Source organism: Perissodus microlepis, chromosome 15 (assembly GCF_051167445.1).
Source record: "Perissodus microlepis isolate ML-2025 ecotype Zambia chromosome 15, ASM5116744v1, whole genome shotgun sequence".
NCBI classification, from domain to species: Eukaryota; Metazoa; Chordata; class Actinopteri; order Cichliformes; family Cichlidae; genus Perissodus; species Perissodus microlepis.
In genome coordinates, this window is record NC_140475.1 from 12,676,679 (window position 1) to 12,693,394 (window position 16,716).

The 16,716-nt window shown below is 40.8% G+C and overlaps 3 protein-coding genes across 3 annotated transcripts; 2 read left to right on the plus strand and 1 right to left on the minus strand.

Annotated features, from left to right (window-relative positions):
• Positions 1 to 963: 963 nt before the first annotated feature.
• On the minus strand, positions 964 to 3,776 carry sod2 (superoxide dismutase 2, mitochondrial). The gene is made up of 5 exons (XM_084953580.1): positions 3,644 to 3,776; positions 2,801 to 3,006; positions 2,480 to 2,596; positions 1,677 to 1,856; positions 964 to 1,552 (listed from the first exon to the last, which is right to left on the minus strand). Exons 1-5 carry the CDS (start codon positions 3,670 to 3,672, stop codon positions 1,407 to 1,409), a joined length of 678 nt encoding a protein of 225 aa, XP_084809706.1. The 5' UTR covers positions 3,673 to 3,776; the 3' UTR covers positions 964 to 1,406.
• Positions 3,777 to 4,914: 1,138 nt separating this feature from the next.
• Positions 4,915 to 11,385, plus strand: wtap (WT1 associated protein). The gene is made up of 8 exons (XM_084953735.1): positions 4,915 to 5,118; positions 5,694 to 5,731; positions 5,859 to 5,914; positions 6,014 to 6,072; positions 6,226 to 6,353; positions 7,339 to 7,517; positions 9,850 to 10,004; positions 10,137 to 11,385. The coding sequence occupies exons 2-8, from the start codon at positions 5,702 to 5,704 to the stop codon at positions 10,793 to 10,795; spliced, it is 1,266 nt and encodes a 421-aa protein (XP_084809861.1). The 5' UTR covers positions 4,915 to 5,118; positions 5,694 to 5,701; the 3' UTR covers positions 10,796 to 11,385.
• A 1,409-nt stretch (positions 11,386 to 12,794) lies between these two features.
• On the plus strand, positions 12,795 to 16,689 carry acat2 (acetyl-CoA acetyltransferase 2). Its single transcript, XM_084953402.1, has 9 exons — positions 12,795 to 12,945; positions 13,750 to 13,884; positions 14,027 to 14,208; positions 14,579 to 14,696; positions 14,789 to 14,932; positions 15,009 to 15,131; positions 15,235 to 15,389; positions 15,475 to 15,585; positions 15,780 to 16,689. Exons 1-9 carry the CDS (start codon positions 12,897 to 12,899, stop codon positions 15,948 to 15,950), a joined length of 1,188 nt encoding a protein of 395 aa, XP_084809528.1. The 5' UTR covers positions 12,795 to 12,896; the 3' UTR covers positions 15,951 to 16,689.
• Positions 16,690 to 16,716: the final 27 nt, after the last annotated feature.

The window sequence follows — 16,716 nt, forward strand, 5'->3', positions numbered from 1 at the left end:
TAGTGCGTTTGGGATCATTGTCATCCTGAACAATGAAGCCATTGCCAATCAGATGCCTTCCAGGTGGTAGTGCATGGTGGATCAAAATCTGTTGGTACTTTTCTGCATTTATAATTCTATCAGTCTTGATAAGACCTCCAACACCACTGGCTGAATTAAAGCTCTAACCATGATAGTCTCCACTGTGTTTTACAGATGGCTGTAGACACTTACTGTTGTACAGGTCTTGATTCTTGTGTAATTTGGATTACCTCAGTCTTTTCTCCCCATGAAAAGCCACCCTTCCACTGAGATCATTTCTGATGAAATTTCCGTCAACAGCAAGCGGCTTTGTTTTTGTTTGCCCCTACTCACATGAATTTCAGGTAGTCGTCGTCGTCATCTTGTCCAGTTTTCACTGAACCAAAACACACAAAGATTTGGCTCTTTGTAAATTAGTTTGCACAGTCCTGTATACACAGCAGGAGCCTAAGCACAAATGTTAAGGGAACACTGCCCTCTTCTGGCAACATTGTAAATAGTAGCACTATGACCTTATGTAGGCATAAAACCTAAAGTTTTTCAGCTTGACAGAATCGTGAGGTTTATATGACCTTTGTTAAGAAATCAAGGTACTTAATGCCTCCCCATTCATGTGCTTATTATACATTTCCTGCCTGGATTTAAATCTTGATTGGACTGAACTCATCTTGGGTGAAACTCTAAAGTGCTAGACAGGAGAGGAAAACAACAACAACAACCACCCAATGTTGACATCCATCTTTTAACACCAATTGAGCTAAAATGCATTTGAAAACATGAGCTTCAGTGACCAGTATTCAACACTGCCCTATAATGGGGCCATGAGGATTTAAACTAAAGTTTAGAACTGCATTTTTAACTCCAGCTTTTCTTATAGCTTAGAGGGGAAAAAAGTGAAATTTTAGAATCTTGCAAGTAATGAAAAAAGGAAAGAAAGAATAATCAAGCTTTTACAACTGTTTTATTACAATTTCTGCTTTTTATTATCATACAGCAAATACAAGGACTGCAATAACATTGTCCGATTTTAGTGTGGCTTAACCTGACTGAGACAGCTATCTGAATATGCACTCATGTTATCTTACACCTAGTATGCCACTCATAAGATGTGAGAATGGCAAAAGCCAGCTTTGATGTTAAAGTTGTCCATTATTGTGCGCTTTCAAAATTACTGGCGGTTGAGAACAGACCAGAGATAAACAGTACTTGCCCGCTAGCTTCAGCTTTTCCACGTACAATATATGTACCAAAAAAAAAAAAAAAAACAAATTTTAAAGACAGTTTAAATGCCAGTTACCTTCTGAAGATTTGAACTGTCATAAGTCTGATTTAATGCAGGCAACTACCGTTTGATCCAAGTCTTAGTGGTTGCTGTGCATCAGCTTCTACTTTTTGGCCATCTGAAGACGCTCACTCACGTTCTCCCAGTTGACTACACTCCAGATAGCTTTCACATAGTCAGGTCGCACATTCTTGTATTGAAGGTAGTAAGCATGCTCCCATACATCAATACCAAGCAGGGGAATGAGACCTAAGCGCCAAAAAATAAGGAACAATTTAATACAAATAGGCCATGTTGCAGTTAGAAGGTCAAGTCGCATTCATTCAATTTAGTTTTATTTATATAGCACCAAATCACAAAAAGTCCAACTGACCTGTTGTCCCCTGCAAAGGATCCTGGTTAGCACAAGCAGCAATGCGAAGTCTTCCACTGTCCTTGTCAAAGCCAAGCCACCCCCAGCCTGAGCCCTGCACAGCCACCGTAACAGCAGACATCTTCTCTTTCATCTTCTGAAAGGAGCCAAAGTCCCGTTTGATTGCCTCCATTAACTCTCCTACAAAGTTGTCAAACAGATGTGTATGCTTCAGTGAAATGGCACAACACAAATGTCTTGGCTGGAGTGTTTTCAGTGAAAGAAATGTTGCATCATCCAAGTGATGATGCAACCATTCCCCCAACTCTGTCATGAAATTTGACCAGTGGCCATGAGTACTATTCAATTTCCATATTAACAAAACTGAGCTTTAAGCCAATTAGGAAATGGTGCAATTTTCAGTCATTATGCAACAATAAAAACAAACAAACTCTGCAACCATATTAATCAACTTTTTAGCACGTCATAAAATGAAGTTGCACATTCAATAAGAGTCATCATGTCTCAGAGAAGTGATCTGATTAAAGACAGACAAGATGATATGTTAACTGGCTATGAATAGTTTTAGTCTGGTCATATACAGTTTCATACCACTAGGGGGAAGGAAACTATAATCCTTGACAGACAAGCAAGTTACCAAGTTGCACAGGCAACTCTGCTAGTTAACAGATACATAAATACTCATGTATCTAACAGACATTTTGTGGTCTCCTGTTGGTTTTAAGTTCAATATCCACTCCCGAGTAGAAAAACAAACAAAATACAAAACCCTGTTTCAATTTTTGTAAATTTCTCTGTCTTACCTTGTGGTTCGCCTCCACCATTTGGAGAGAGATTTGTCCAGAAGATGGTGTGGTTAATGTGGCCGCCTCCATTAAACTTGAGAGCAGGCTGGAGAGCAACCTGTGTTGTCACGTCTCCTAAAAATGTAAGTCAAATATACACAACATACAGCTTCTGTCAAACTCTTACACGTTTATGTTTTGGGGAAAAATCTTTAAGGAAAAAACTGTAACGTACGTATCAGAATCTTAATTACAACTTCATATAGACAACTACTTTTAAAGTCTTCATTTTCAATTCGAGTTCAAGCGAAGTGAAATATCATGCGACTCTGCCCATACCCTTTGCAAGTGCCTCCTGATACTTCTCTTCTGTAACATTTAGGTTGTTGACATATGTAGCATGGTGCTTGCTGTGGTGCAGCTGCATGATCTCTGCACTGACGTAGGGCTCCAGGGCACCATAGTCGTATGTCAGGTCAGGGAGAGTATGCTTCTGCCTCGATGCAGCTACCTTGCTAATAGTGTGGCTGAGGCTGGCTGCACACCTGAAAACAAATTATGAATCAATACAGCATGAAATAAGGCATGGCATCATGAAAATGTCATGACATCAGCAAGAAAACTGTTATTCAGTTATTTAGGGATACATTCCAACAGAAATTGAGATATACCAAACAGAACTACTTTTAAACTTTAGTTTCCTAATCAACGAGTAATTGGCTAAGGAGCAATTGACAAGGCTGTGCAACTAAACCGTACCAAATTACTTCCCTGCAGGGTATCAGAGGTAGGATTTTCAGTTAGTTTTAGCTTTAAGCAACTGACCTAAATGACTGTTGTTGATACTAGATTTATGCAGCTCTTGAAGCACAGCCATCTACATATTAGTTCACTGAACATATGATACTGGCTCAATATTAAGACATTCGGTTCATAACTTCATGCACGAGCTCATAACGGCATGATTACGCGTTTAATAAACAAAAACCTGTATTTAGTGCGCCATAAGCTAACCTAGCTGAGCTGCCAGTTAGCATTTCGGTTAGCTAACTGCTAGCTCTCAATAAGCAACTGTCACGTTCAAGAACAACTGCTGCTAACAGAAGTCAAGAACCCCCATTCCGTATGCACTTTGAGCGCAGTACACGCACCAAATGCTCAACAATGTGACAACAATCTTACCTACGTATTTGTCCAGCTCTGCAAAGCATGTTCCTAATGCTGTTCAATAGACAGAATGAAGGAATACACACGCTGATTACAACTGCCCTTGAAATGTGCAATTTCAAGTTGACAGAGGAGGCGACCGTACCATTACATCGATGCTGTGGGGGTGTCCGGGAATTAGATAAACACAGAGTCAACGGCTACATGTGACAACGATACACATTATTAGAGACACTTGGCAGATGAGAGAGACTGTATTAAAAACGCATCCCGATACTCTGGAATAATAATAAAAAAAAGCTCCTTACCTTCTGTATTATTTTGCAACTCCTCCCTCTAGTAAGTTTTCCGTGGCTTTAAAAAAGTGCATATATCACTGTTATGAAAAAAATTATTTTTTATTCTAATCCGTTTAATTTATTGTAAATCTGTTCACTCTGTTTATTTATTGCAAAACAAAGCATATATTTAAAGGAGTAGTTCTTAATACTGTCTACGAGCATAATTAAAAAAATAAAAAACTAACAGCAGAGAGTCACGTGAACGTTCCCCCCACAACAGTGGAGGCAATGGCGGAGATCGTCTATATTAAGAGTAATGGCGCACTAAGAAGCAAACAACGCTTGCTTAAAAGGGAAAACCCTCAGGTTTGAATTCGGAACACGTAATCACTTGTGGTGGACACTAAACTGAGAACAATTCTAGCATGCACCAGAAGTGTCAACTTCATGGAACAACAGAAAGTTATTTCTGCAACTGAAATAAAAAAGAAAATATGGCTTATTATCTCACAATTTCGAGTTATTTTTGATTAAGTCTACATTTCAAGATCCTAAAAAGAACCACTTCTTTCTTCAGTAGCCGAAACAAGTTTCGGTACAACTCACAGTCGATGATGCACCAAAGACTAACGTCAAGGTACACTAAGGCTTTCTCTACTCTAGATTTATTTAATGAATTAATTCAAATAATTAGGTTTATGAAGACTCATAATAATTAAAAATATTTCTTCAAACTACTCCTACCAATAGTACAAAAGGGAGAGCTTTGTGCTGTGTATATATTTAAATACATTTGTTAACATAAATACATTAGTTAATGAATTAAAAACATGCATTCATACAAACTAAGGCTAAAAATAATACAATAAAAATAGTAATGCGGGCATGAATTCATCAAAATCATATAAAAAATATCTACTGTTTACTGTTATTTGAGGGGTACATTTTATGATCTTAAAATCGCTGCGGAGTGAGAAGCCTCGCTCTTTCCCTCTATCTGTGCTAGAACTCTGCAGTAAGGCAAGTGCGGCGCAGCGCCCAGCTACAGCCATTCTGTTTAGTCGACCGCGAGGAAGATGCTGTTGACCACGCCGAAGCGAGACGACTACAAATAACTTCCCCATAAATTTTAACCAAGTCGCAGGTTCTCGTTTCATAAAGAACCCCTGACGCCAAGAGGACCCAGAAACATCGAAAGAAACTGATCTGGTAAGTGATCTTTTTTTTGATGGCTGAAGGCCCGATATCTGCAACCCAGAACCCGCTAGTTTCAGGAAAAGGAGTGCTAGGGAGGGAGTCATTTCCTTCACCGCCATTTTGTGATAACAAGGAGCGGAAAACAGAGCCAAGACTTGTATGCTGCCAGGCTGGACATAGGGAAATAGTGAAGCTCGGTACTGCTGTTTCGTTACGTGTAGTTAGTTTGCTAACGGAAACAGCTAAACCTTATTAGCAGCCTGGTGTTAACCTTGGTTAGCATATTTTCCATTTCTCGCGGTCCGTTGCTGCTGCTGCTTGTCACACGAGCTAACACAAGGCTCGGCTGCTCTTATAAACTGCTAATATTAACTTTGATTTAGTTTTGCGGGATAGTTAATGTGTTCCTCACATGCCATCAGGGTCATCTATTAGCTGAAAGGCACAGCCTTTGTACCGAGTTAGCAGAGTTGCTGTACATTGTACTGCGTGTTGATAGCCATCGCGTTAAAACATGATGCAGTCCTTCAAGCACACGAGCCCAAGCTGTAATTACTGCTGATCTCCTGTCGCGTTTTTACTTACAGCGTTCACAATGACCAACGAGGAGCCTCTACCCAAGAAAGTGAGTTTCTTTTCTTATTCTAATGTACCCCTTGTAATTTGTTGTGTGTCACGACCCTGCCCACCACCCTCCAAATATTCTAATGGGTTTCTTTATGTAACCAGTGCTTGGGTTTTCGTTCACACAGGTTCGCCTTAGTGAATCGGACATGAAGACTCTGACCAGAGAAGAGTTGTGTGCAAGGTAGGTAACAGCTCTGCTATTGGTGATTAATAATGTGGTAGGGGGAATTTGGTGTTTTTGTTTTGGATGAGCAGCTAAAACATGCTCTGCCCATCACAGGTGGAAACAGCATGAAGCCTATGTCCAGGTCTTGGAGGCAAAATATGCGGAGCTATGTTGTAAGTACACCTGCTATAAGACATGGTTATGATTTAACCTTGTCAGCATCTCAACAATCACCATGTTTTTGCCTGGTGCTGCTGTCTGTGGCAGTCAGTGAAAGGAATTAATCTGATATTTTTTGCATTTCTGCACCGCTTTTATCGCCTCAGCCAATGACGTTCCAGGGCTGAAGGAGTCGGAGGAAAAGCTCAAGCAGCAGCAGCAGGAGTCCGCGCGGAGGGAAAACATCTTGGTCATGCGACTTGCCACCAAGGAGCAGGAAATGCAAGAGTGCACAGTATGTATTTATTCCTCTCATTTTGATTACGCTTGACATGACTGAATAGAATTCAGTTTCTATTTGTCCCACAGTTTGAGTTCTTATTTCTTATAGGAATATTGAGCCCTTCTAACATAACGTTTAAGTGATCTTTTTTTCATTAAGATTTCACGGATAAGAACATCGGTAACTTTGTGAATAAGTAATGATGTTACAGTTTGCTATTAAACAAGTCAAAACTGAGTAATTATTTTCCTATATTCTAAATTTGATAATACAAGTTTTCAAAGTGCAAAATAATTTAACTTTTTTACTAAATTTAAATGAATTGAATAATTTGCAACACTCCAGCAGAGAGCGTTCCTTAGTAAACTGTCATGATCATGGAAAAGAGGCTAAAAGTAAATTATTTCAAGCCGAGGCGTCCTTTGCTCTTGCCAGATTGACAGCTCAGTGGATCAAACAGCTGCTTTATGGTAGCACATGCCATTCTTAAAGTGCAGCTGAGGTGAGCTCAACGCACAGGCTTTAAACTTGGAAACCCTGCAGTCACATTGAAATGGAAAGCATGGGGACACAGTTTTCAACAGAAATGCCAGAATTTTAAGCTAAATGTGTTTGAGACGCACACAAAAAACCCCCCAACAAAAAATGGTTGATGTCTTCATAACTTTGGCAGGTGAGTTTTTCTTTGTTTTGGACCAGTCTGATCTCCCCGGGCCTGGAAAGGCAGCTGTCAAATGATTGGAAGTAATTGTTCACTTAGAGATTTTGTCTTGAAAACTTTGTAGATGGAAGGCAACATGCTTAAATTGTTTGAGTCCACATCAAAAGTTGCCATCAGAAGATTGCGATTTCCAATTTTATACATTTTGTTTATTTTTTAAGAGGAAAAACACGGCTACTGGAGATCGGAGCCAAACCCAAGAATTTTCTCTTGAACCATGATAAAACACTTGTTTATCTGTTCCTGCTACTCACATGTGTTTGTTGTATCCTGCAGACGCAGATCCAGTACCTCAAGCAAGTCCAGCAGCCGAGCGTGGCCCAACTGCGGTCGTCCATGGTGGACCCGTCCATCAACTTGTTTTTCCTCAAAATGAAGGCTGAACTGGAACAGACTAAAGACAAACTGGAGCAGGCCCAAAATGAACTGAGTGCCTGGAAATTTACACCTGATAGGTAAAGACAATCAAAATAATCCCCCTCAAAAAAACAAAACAAAACAGAAAAGTCAAGACTTCCTCACGCCCCCCACCCTCACTCTCACTGCAGACATGCAGGAACAATGGTGGGGGGGAAGGCTGACAAAGTGCTGTACTCACCACGAGATTCAGACTTTACAGAAAGCCAGTCACTCCCAAAAAAACCCAAACAAACCCCAAACTGTTTTTGTACTCTTGCACTGTGCCAGCTACATATCACATAACCTAAAGAGAAAAGACAGTATGGTCAGGTGACACTTGTGTTTCAGCTCTCTCCCCTCGAGTTCCCCTCACCGTCCAAGGGCCTGAAGGAGTCCGGACTGTTCCTGAAGAGGTGGTCACTCGCTTCCCGACGTGGATATGGCCTCCCTGCCCCCGCCGCTCAAACCAGACAGTTCGCTTATTAAATAGGGGGGTTATGGTGGAGGTAATATGGAGGTTGAGTCAGGCAGGGAGGATCCCTAGCCTAAAATGGCAATTGAACATTTTAAAGACGATTCCCATACTTGGGTTAAAAAGACATTAACAGTGGAATAGACCACACAAAGACCTGCTGAGAAATGCAGAGACTGTTTGGACAGTCTAGATACATTCCAGTAATATGAGGAAAGTTTCTAGGATTTAAAAGTAAGACTTTGGGGGAAGAGCCACTAGAAATGACATTAAGACTGTGAGCGGAGCCAGATCCTCGGTCCACCAAGGACTATGGTTCAGGCATGAGGGTCCATTCGCCTGTGTCTTTGAGCATGGGCCTGCACACGGTAGAGTGTATTTACTTGTTTTATTTTGTGACTTGTTTATTTTTATTGGCATTTAATTTGATTTTGTTTCTCTGAAACAAGCACTTACTGCAGTGTGTGTGTGAGCTAAGAAGCATGATTGGCCTTCCCTGAATACTTGTGTAAAAATATTCACATGGGATTTAATGCCGAATTAAGCTTTGCTTAATTTCTCCTACCAAAACACACTGCTGTAGGTGCACGGAGTCCTGTTTTCAATTTGTGACTAAAGATGTCTTCAAGAAGTCCTGTTATGAGTTTATGAGATTGTATTGATTGTATTTCTGTGTATTTTTGTGATTGACCAAACAATCTTTCCCTCAGCCATTTACACAAATAGATGATTATATTTTCCTTTCTCACCTGTGTAGCACAGCTCTTAGCACTGTTCACGCTGTGAATCCCTCATGGGGTCTGTTTTACTTTTTGTCTTTAAAAAAAAAAAAAACAACAACAATTTTTACTCTGCTCTCACACTAAAGTGGGGATGAGATCTGAGCATCTTAAAACACATTTCCTCCTGCAGAGGCAGTAATGGTTATGAGTAAGAATGGAGGAGGGTTCCAGTAAATGATACTGATGTAAATACATAATCATATATTATAATTATAAATAACATTTGTTCATGATGATCAGGGTTCTGAGGTACTTTGAAGCTACCATCATCACTTTGCTTACTTTAATATTATGTTTCTATTTTAGTGTCTTCTGACTATATAACGTCTTTATTTATAGACCAAATGCATGGTGGGAAAATGGTTTAAAGCATTACATGAAGTCAGTTATCTTTGGCTTCTTGATTAAGACCTTTTTAAAAGAACAACCACAATACCTACTAATGTAAAATGGTGTGCTGGACTGTTGCCCTGTTTCTTGACCTTTTGTAATGTTGAGAAAGCAGCACCTGAAGCTATTTGAGTTTACTGTTGAAGCACTTACTTTCTGTGTATTTCAAGTGGTTACAGAAAACCTGTGCCTGGTTTTGCAGTGCACATTTGCTTGTTGCTACTCATAGCTAAAGGTTGGTATTTAAAATGTCCTGGGTCACCCTAATATCACACTGCTATGTTACATTTTTTTTCATTGTGCTTGTTCCTCACACCCAGTGATGTAGCAAGATTATTTAAAATTGAAAGTTTGCTAGTGACCGAATCGATACTAAAATGCCCACCTTTCTTCAACATACAGTTAAAGTGTAACACTGTTTTTGAGTTTCAGGAAAGTTGGGACCATTTTCAATACACATCATTCAACTTTTAATTTCACTTACAGAAAAAAGTCTGTTTTTTCCATGGATTTTGACATGTGTTTGTACAGGACAGATTTGTGTCAGTGGGTTCCTGATGTTGTTTTGAAGTCTGAAAGATTTAATGACATTTGTGTTATGGTTAGATCAGTTTACGGACAACCAGGTTGAAGAGTTTCTTTTGACCCTTGGCAAATCGCAAAGTGGGTCAGATCAATGGGACCTCTTTGCCTGTTGTTTGTCTCCTGGTTCACCGTGTGATGTGAGACTTGTTTCCCTTACAGCCAAACAGGGAAGAAACTGATGGCCAAGTGTCGAATGCTGATTCAGGAAAACCAGGAGCTGGGTCGGCAGCTGTCCCAGGGACGCATTGCCCAATTGGAGGCTGAGTTGGCCCTCCAGAAGAAGTACAGTGAGGAGCTTAAGAGCAGCCAAGACGGTGAGAACATTGCATCTATACCCTACAGCCTGGCCAACTGTGACCGTATCTCATATTTGCGCCATTAATCCTGTGACATTTGTGTTCATTTCTGACTTTGTTCTTTGTCTGTTCCTGAATTGTCGATCCCAGAGTTGAATGACTTTATCATCCAGCTAGATGAGGAGGTGGAGGGCATGCAGAGCACCATCCTCGTCCTGCAGCAGCAGCTGAAAGAGACCCGTCAGCAGCTCTCCCAGTCTCAGGGGTCTTCAGCTGGAGCAGGACCCAGTAGGACTTCACCCACTGCCTCCAGCTCATGTGCGGAACAATCCGCTCAGCCCGAGCAGGCCGGCGCACCCTCTGAACCAATGGGCAAAGACTACGGAAGGGTCTTCAATGGTCCAAGCAATGGCAGCTCATCCCAGAGGAGCGAGACCACTACACCCAGCCTGTACCGAGAGGTCAGCAGCACAGAGGAAGACTTTCCCATGTCCCCCATGGTTTCAAGCCCTGGCGAAGCTGAGACCAAACTCTCCAACCACTCAGAGGAAGTGACAGGGAGTCAGACTGCTGCTGGCAGAATTGGAGGACCTGTGGGTTTCGGTAGCCAGCTGAGTGCGGGGTACGAGAGCGTGGACTCTCCGACAGGCAGCGAGACATCATTGACTCAGCACTCGAATGACACAGACTCCACCACCGACCCCCATGAGGACAAGGCTGCCCTGGTGACCAAGGGCAGCAGGACTGCTGGGTCACGGCACGCTCAGAACGGCCTGGACACCGGCACAAGCGATGGTGCAGTTTTGTAGTGTACTTTGACATGTATTATCTGTTTGTTTGTTTTTGTTTTTTCTTTTTCTTTTTTTTTTTTTATACCATATACAGACATAGCAACAAATGCATAGTCTTTAACACAGCACTGCTGTCCAAGATGTTTTGTTTTCACCCTTCTCTCCCTGCCCATCGTGATACCTCTGTCACATTTGTGTTGCTACACGGGGATATAACAGGAATGGTTTAATGTTAGATTTAAATTGCGTGGATGTTTGATTCTGATGTTTATTTGAGCACGTCTAGGCTGTTCTTGTTTTAGCTCTTGACACTGAAATCAGGCATCTGGTGTAAGTCATTGTCAAAAGTCAGTAAAATCACTGAATTACAGTAGCTTCGCTATATTCAAGGTCATTTTTAGATGTTGACCTGTGTTTTCTTTTTTTTTTCTTTTTTCTTTTTTTTTTTTTTTAGTGCAATTTTAATTTTTCATTGGCAAAAAAAACCCATTCGGTTAAAAAAAAAAAATTCTGTTGAAATGTGAGTAGTTCATATGCGATGTTCATATTATTCTGACTTCAGTCCTTTTCATGTACTGACCAAATACCAATAAAGATTTTTAATACTATGGTGTGAAACCTATTATTAACTAAATTAAATGTGGAAACTCATTATTTCATGTAGCCTTATAATCGGATGAGTCAGAGGAGACATAAACATGTAAAAGGACTTGTGTAATTTATCTTACAACCTGTGACAAAGCAGCATTTTCCCATGACTTGTGTTATTACCACAAAACATAAAGGTTTTTGAGCTTGAAAAAATTTAAGCAGCACTTTTTAAAAATGTTTAAGAACCAATAAAACTCATTATGTGCCTTATGAAAATAAGATTAAAAACTCTGTTATACAACGTGAATTTCAGGCATCAATTGGTTAAAATTGGGTCATGCTAAGAAGTAGAAAAAGGTGAAACATGGGGTGTTAAAGTGCTTATAAATTTAAGTGCAAGCTTAACATGGCAATAATCCAATGGACTGTAAATATAACTAAAATATTAAATAGACTCCACAAAACATCCAAGGTGGATAAAGGTATTTTTTATGAATAAACATTTATCCTCCCAACCATATGGTGGCGCTGTGGCTTCCCGCCCCCTTCTCAGTTACACTTGTAGAAAAACAGTTGAGACGTCCACGCACTGTCAACAGCGCAGAGTGTCACTACCCGATCCGTACCGGAAACCCGATCGGTACCCCGCATGCGCGAAAGGTGTCTACTTCCGGTCGTAGCGTTTTACGATAGTTATGGGTCAGAGTATCTGTTAAGATGTTAAGAATAATAAGTATATCTTAAAATGTTTGCAATAATGAAGCATTTCAGTACAATGTAGACAAAAACGAAAAATAAAAAGATAGTTACGGATCGGGACTCCCCGATCCTTACTGCGCATGTGCAAAGTCGGACTGTACAAATCGGGTCTACCCGATCCGTACCGCGCATGTGCAGATGTTTTCTTCTTCTTCTGTTCGTTTAATGGCAGTTTACTCCCCAGTGTACGAGGATACTGCCACCTGCTGACCGAGCGAATGAACCCTATTGTAAACTGAATTGGCGTCATTACAAACGTGTGTTAAATTTGATTTAGTGATAGTCGAGTGTGTTTATGCTTGTCTGTGTGGAGAGGATTGACTGGAATAGTGATGATGATGTCCGCTATCACTGTCAATTGTCAGTAAACACTTAATCTGGCTGATGAATCTTCACGTGACACATTGCTAAGTCAATATTATTAAGTCTGTAATTAGGCGCCATTCTTCTTATTTTACGGCGCTGTTGTTCAATCGGGGGACGCTCTCTGTTGAGGAGAAAAGCATGAATTTGTTTGTATACGGATTATCCATTGTTTAAATGTCCCGGGCAGTCGAAAAGGAGGCAGAGCTGTTGAGAAATGCTAGGAGCTAACTGGGCGCTAACCGTATCATTCAAATATATTGAATGTCGCAATGTTGGCAAAGAGAGGAAGTGACGTAAGATTTGCGCATGCGGGGTACGGATCGGGTAGTGACACAGAGCGAGTGTGCAGACAGGAACCAGCACTCTGAGCGAGGACTCCAGCTTCAAACACCTGCTTGCCAACATGAGCACCGACAGTGTCGTCATCGTTTCTGCCGCCCGGACGCCGATTGGTAAAGCCTAAACCACAATAAGTAAAAATATTCATTAAGAGGAGCTCGCCCAACGTTGCTGTAATGCGGCTTACTGATGCAGACAGATAGCTTTACTGATTTCTGTTGTTAATACGTTTATCGTTGCTAGCTTGTTTTGTGTATAGCATGCTGCGTATATCCTGTACTATTTATTCTAGCACTAGCAGCTTTTGCTTGACATTTTTTTAATTTCCTTAATTGGATCGTGTCCTTCAGTTCACGCCAAGTCATGCAGACCGGCTCGCTCTTATGTCTAGTGTTTTGCTGTCACTGATTGGTTCACTGGTCATAGTGCCACGAAGCACGAGACTGCTACCATTGGCTACCTACAACGTGCACGCTGTGTGGAGCAAGATGGGCGTGATTTCTTACCAGGATGTGATTATTTTTAAATTTGGCATTAAATTCAGTCATTTACCAAATTTTACTATGTGTATTATTTTATTCTCTGCAGATATAAACTAAATAAAAAGTCTTGATTTTGCAACTCTAACTTTGATATAGAGTTGAATTGGAATTAATAACTGGTAGTTTTTTCATCTGCATTGTCTTGATCTGGTTTTAAGCGTTTAAATTAAATATGTTTTGACTTTTGGAAAGCTGGCTGGACTTTTCAGGGGCTGATATTGTCAGATTGTCAGAAAACATTCTTATATTCTATTTTGAATAGACTTAAATATACCTTACTGGCCTAAAACTGTTACCAGAATGACTCACCGTGTAAATAAAAACATTTTGGAGTTCTTTACTTCTTCGTAAAACGAACTTTCCATTTTTATGAAGGGTCCTTGAACGGTGCTTTGTCTACGGTGCCTCTCCATGACCTGTGTTCAGCAGTGATCAAGGACGTTCTGAAGCGGGCTGGGGTGAAACCAGATGAGGTTTCTGAGGTTATCATGGGACATGTCCTAACAGCAGGTAGAAACTGTTGAACAAACTAAGATAAAAGGAAGGCAGATTTGGGAATGTCTACTGAACATCAAAGATTTGACATGTTTGGCAATATTTCCAGCCAGTCATGAGCCTTCTACAATTACATTTTTGCTTCTCTCTCTTTGAGGTCATGGGCAGAATCCAACACGTAAAGCCAGTGTTGGAGCAGGTATCCCCTACCCTGTCCCGGCCTGGAGCTGCCAGATGGTGTGTGGCTCTGGGCTAAAGGCTGTGTGCCTGGGAGCTCAGTCCATCCTGACTGGAGAGTCCACTGTGGTGGTGGCAGGAGGCATGGAGAGTATGAGCAGGGTAGGTAATGAATGAGGAAGAAAGATATGAAAATGGAAACCGATCAGATTGTTTAGAGATTTTTAAAGTTTATTGTGAAAGTATGACAGTATGTATACTTGTACAGTATGACAAATTGTTCAATTTGAACTTTGTGATATCTACTTGACTGGTATATACCGCTTTTTTACTCAAAGCACTTTTCTAAAATGAAGCTGAATGTACTCCCATATTATAGGTTGATTATTTGTGCTAAAAGCAGTTGAGTAGGTGTACCTAACAAAGTGGCCAGTCAAGCTTACCAATTCACTATTTCACCTGTGAACCTGTGTAAACAGGTAGAATCTCAGCATAAGAAACAATCTGCTTGCTTTCTTCTTTGTATACTCAGGCTCCTCATACAGTGCATATGAGAGCAGGAGTGAAGATGGGCGATGCCTCCCTGCAGGACTCCATGGTGGCAGACGGCCTGACGGACATCTTCCACTGCTACCACATGGGAATCACGGGTTAGGATGTGGATCTGTTTTCACACAGCAGCCGGTGGTTGTATGCTGCATTGTATCACTCATTACTTCTTGTTTGATTCTTCTTTTATCAGCTGAGAATGTTGCAAAGCAGTGGGGTGTCAGTCGGGAGGAACAGGACAGGTTTGCTGTCAAGTCTCAGAGCAGAACAGAAGCTGCACAGAAGGCGAGGTACTTTGATCAGGAGATTGTCCCCATCATGGTGCCATCCAGAAAAGGTAGGTTTCTAATCCACAGTTCTATACAATAGTTACGATGATGCATATGGTGCAAACATGTTTCTCTGACCTTCAGGTTCAGTGGAGGTGAAGGTTGATGAGTTTCCTCGGCATGGTAGCAACATGGACAGCATGTCAAAACTCAAACCCTGCTTCGTCAAGGACAGCAGCGGCACTGTCACCGCAGGAAATGCTTCAGGTTCCAGGGTTATTCGTGAACCACCACTTACACTGAGATATCTGCTAGCAGGTTGGAGCAGAATTACACTGATATTTTGAAACCTGCTTTTATCTTTTCATAGGTATAAATGATGGAGCAGCAGCAACTGTCCTGATGAGCCAATCAGAGGCTGTGCGGCGTGGCATAAAACCAATGGCCAGAATTGTATCCTGGGCTCAAGCTGGTCTCGACCCTTCTATCATGGGAACGGGACCAATACCAGCCATTAGGAAAGCGGTGAGAATTTTACAGTGATTAAAATATGATAATAGGAATTTTATTTATATATCTTTTACTACTTACAACTTTCATTTCCTCCCAGGTTGAGAAAGCGGGCTGGCAGCTGGACCAGGTCGACTTATTTGAGATCAATGAAGCATTTGCTGCACAGTCAGTTGCTGTGGTCAAAGAGCTTGGCCTGAATGAAGAAAAGGTGATTCTTAACAGTATTACTGTTTTTTGTAATTTTGTAAGAAAAGACCATATGAATTGGAAATTGATTTTGACTCAAGCCTGCTGTGCTGTGATTCCTCAACTTGCTGTGCAATTACAGTATGCCATCTTTCATCTGGTTAGAATCAGCCTTAGAGTAAGTGATGTTAATTATCCCTGTCCCTTTCTCTTCAGGTGAATGTGAGCGGTGGTGCCATTTCTCTGGGCCATCCTATTGGCATGTCTGGCTGCAGAGTGCTGGTGACCTTGCTGCATGCTCTCCAGAGGACCGGAGGGCGTAAGGGAATTGCATCTCTCTGCATTGGTGGAGGAATGGGTATCGCCATGTGTGTAGAAAGAGTCTGAGACAAGTACCTCTGTGCTGTTTAATATATTGCACTTGATCTCATCTTATTTTTTTTAATGGATACTGAAAATCATTGTTTACACAACAGGGTTAATACGCAATAGAAAGTTTACTTATCTTCTTTACATCACATTACTTGATGCAAAACTGAGTGTGTGCTGTAATTCTCACTGTGATCTTCATTTTAAACTCAACTGTCCTCAGGTTTTAGCTTTTGAATTTTGTGAATTAATGATAGAAGTCTTGTCAGTACAAATATGTAACTCTAGCATATACTGATGGCTAACGTATAATACCAGTAGCAGCTTAAATATAACAATGCTGGTAATGTATATATGACAGAGCCCATATTACATTCAATAGTTGTCAAGCAGACAATACTGTTCCATTTAAAAACCAGCTGCTATCAGTTACTTATACAGGCAAATAAGGTTTAACACTAACTCTGTAAAAGATAGTTTTTAGTACCAAGTATGGACAAGCATGTTACTGTCTCTGAAGAATGTAAATTATTCCTAATCTTATAGGATTTTAAATACGCTTGCTCTAAAAACCTGAACATTCCAGTATCTTCCCATGTGGAATTAAAGGGACCTCCACAAATTGTGTAGGCAGTAGCCTTCAAACAGAAAAGTGCCATAAGTATGCTTGCCTTCTTAAACCTCGTGCTTCCTGTACATGGGCATGTCTGCAGATATTTTTCCTGTAATCTGAAAATTAAAGCTTTATAAACTTGAATGTGTTTGAAAGTTATTATGAAGGGAC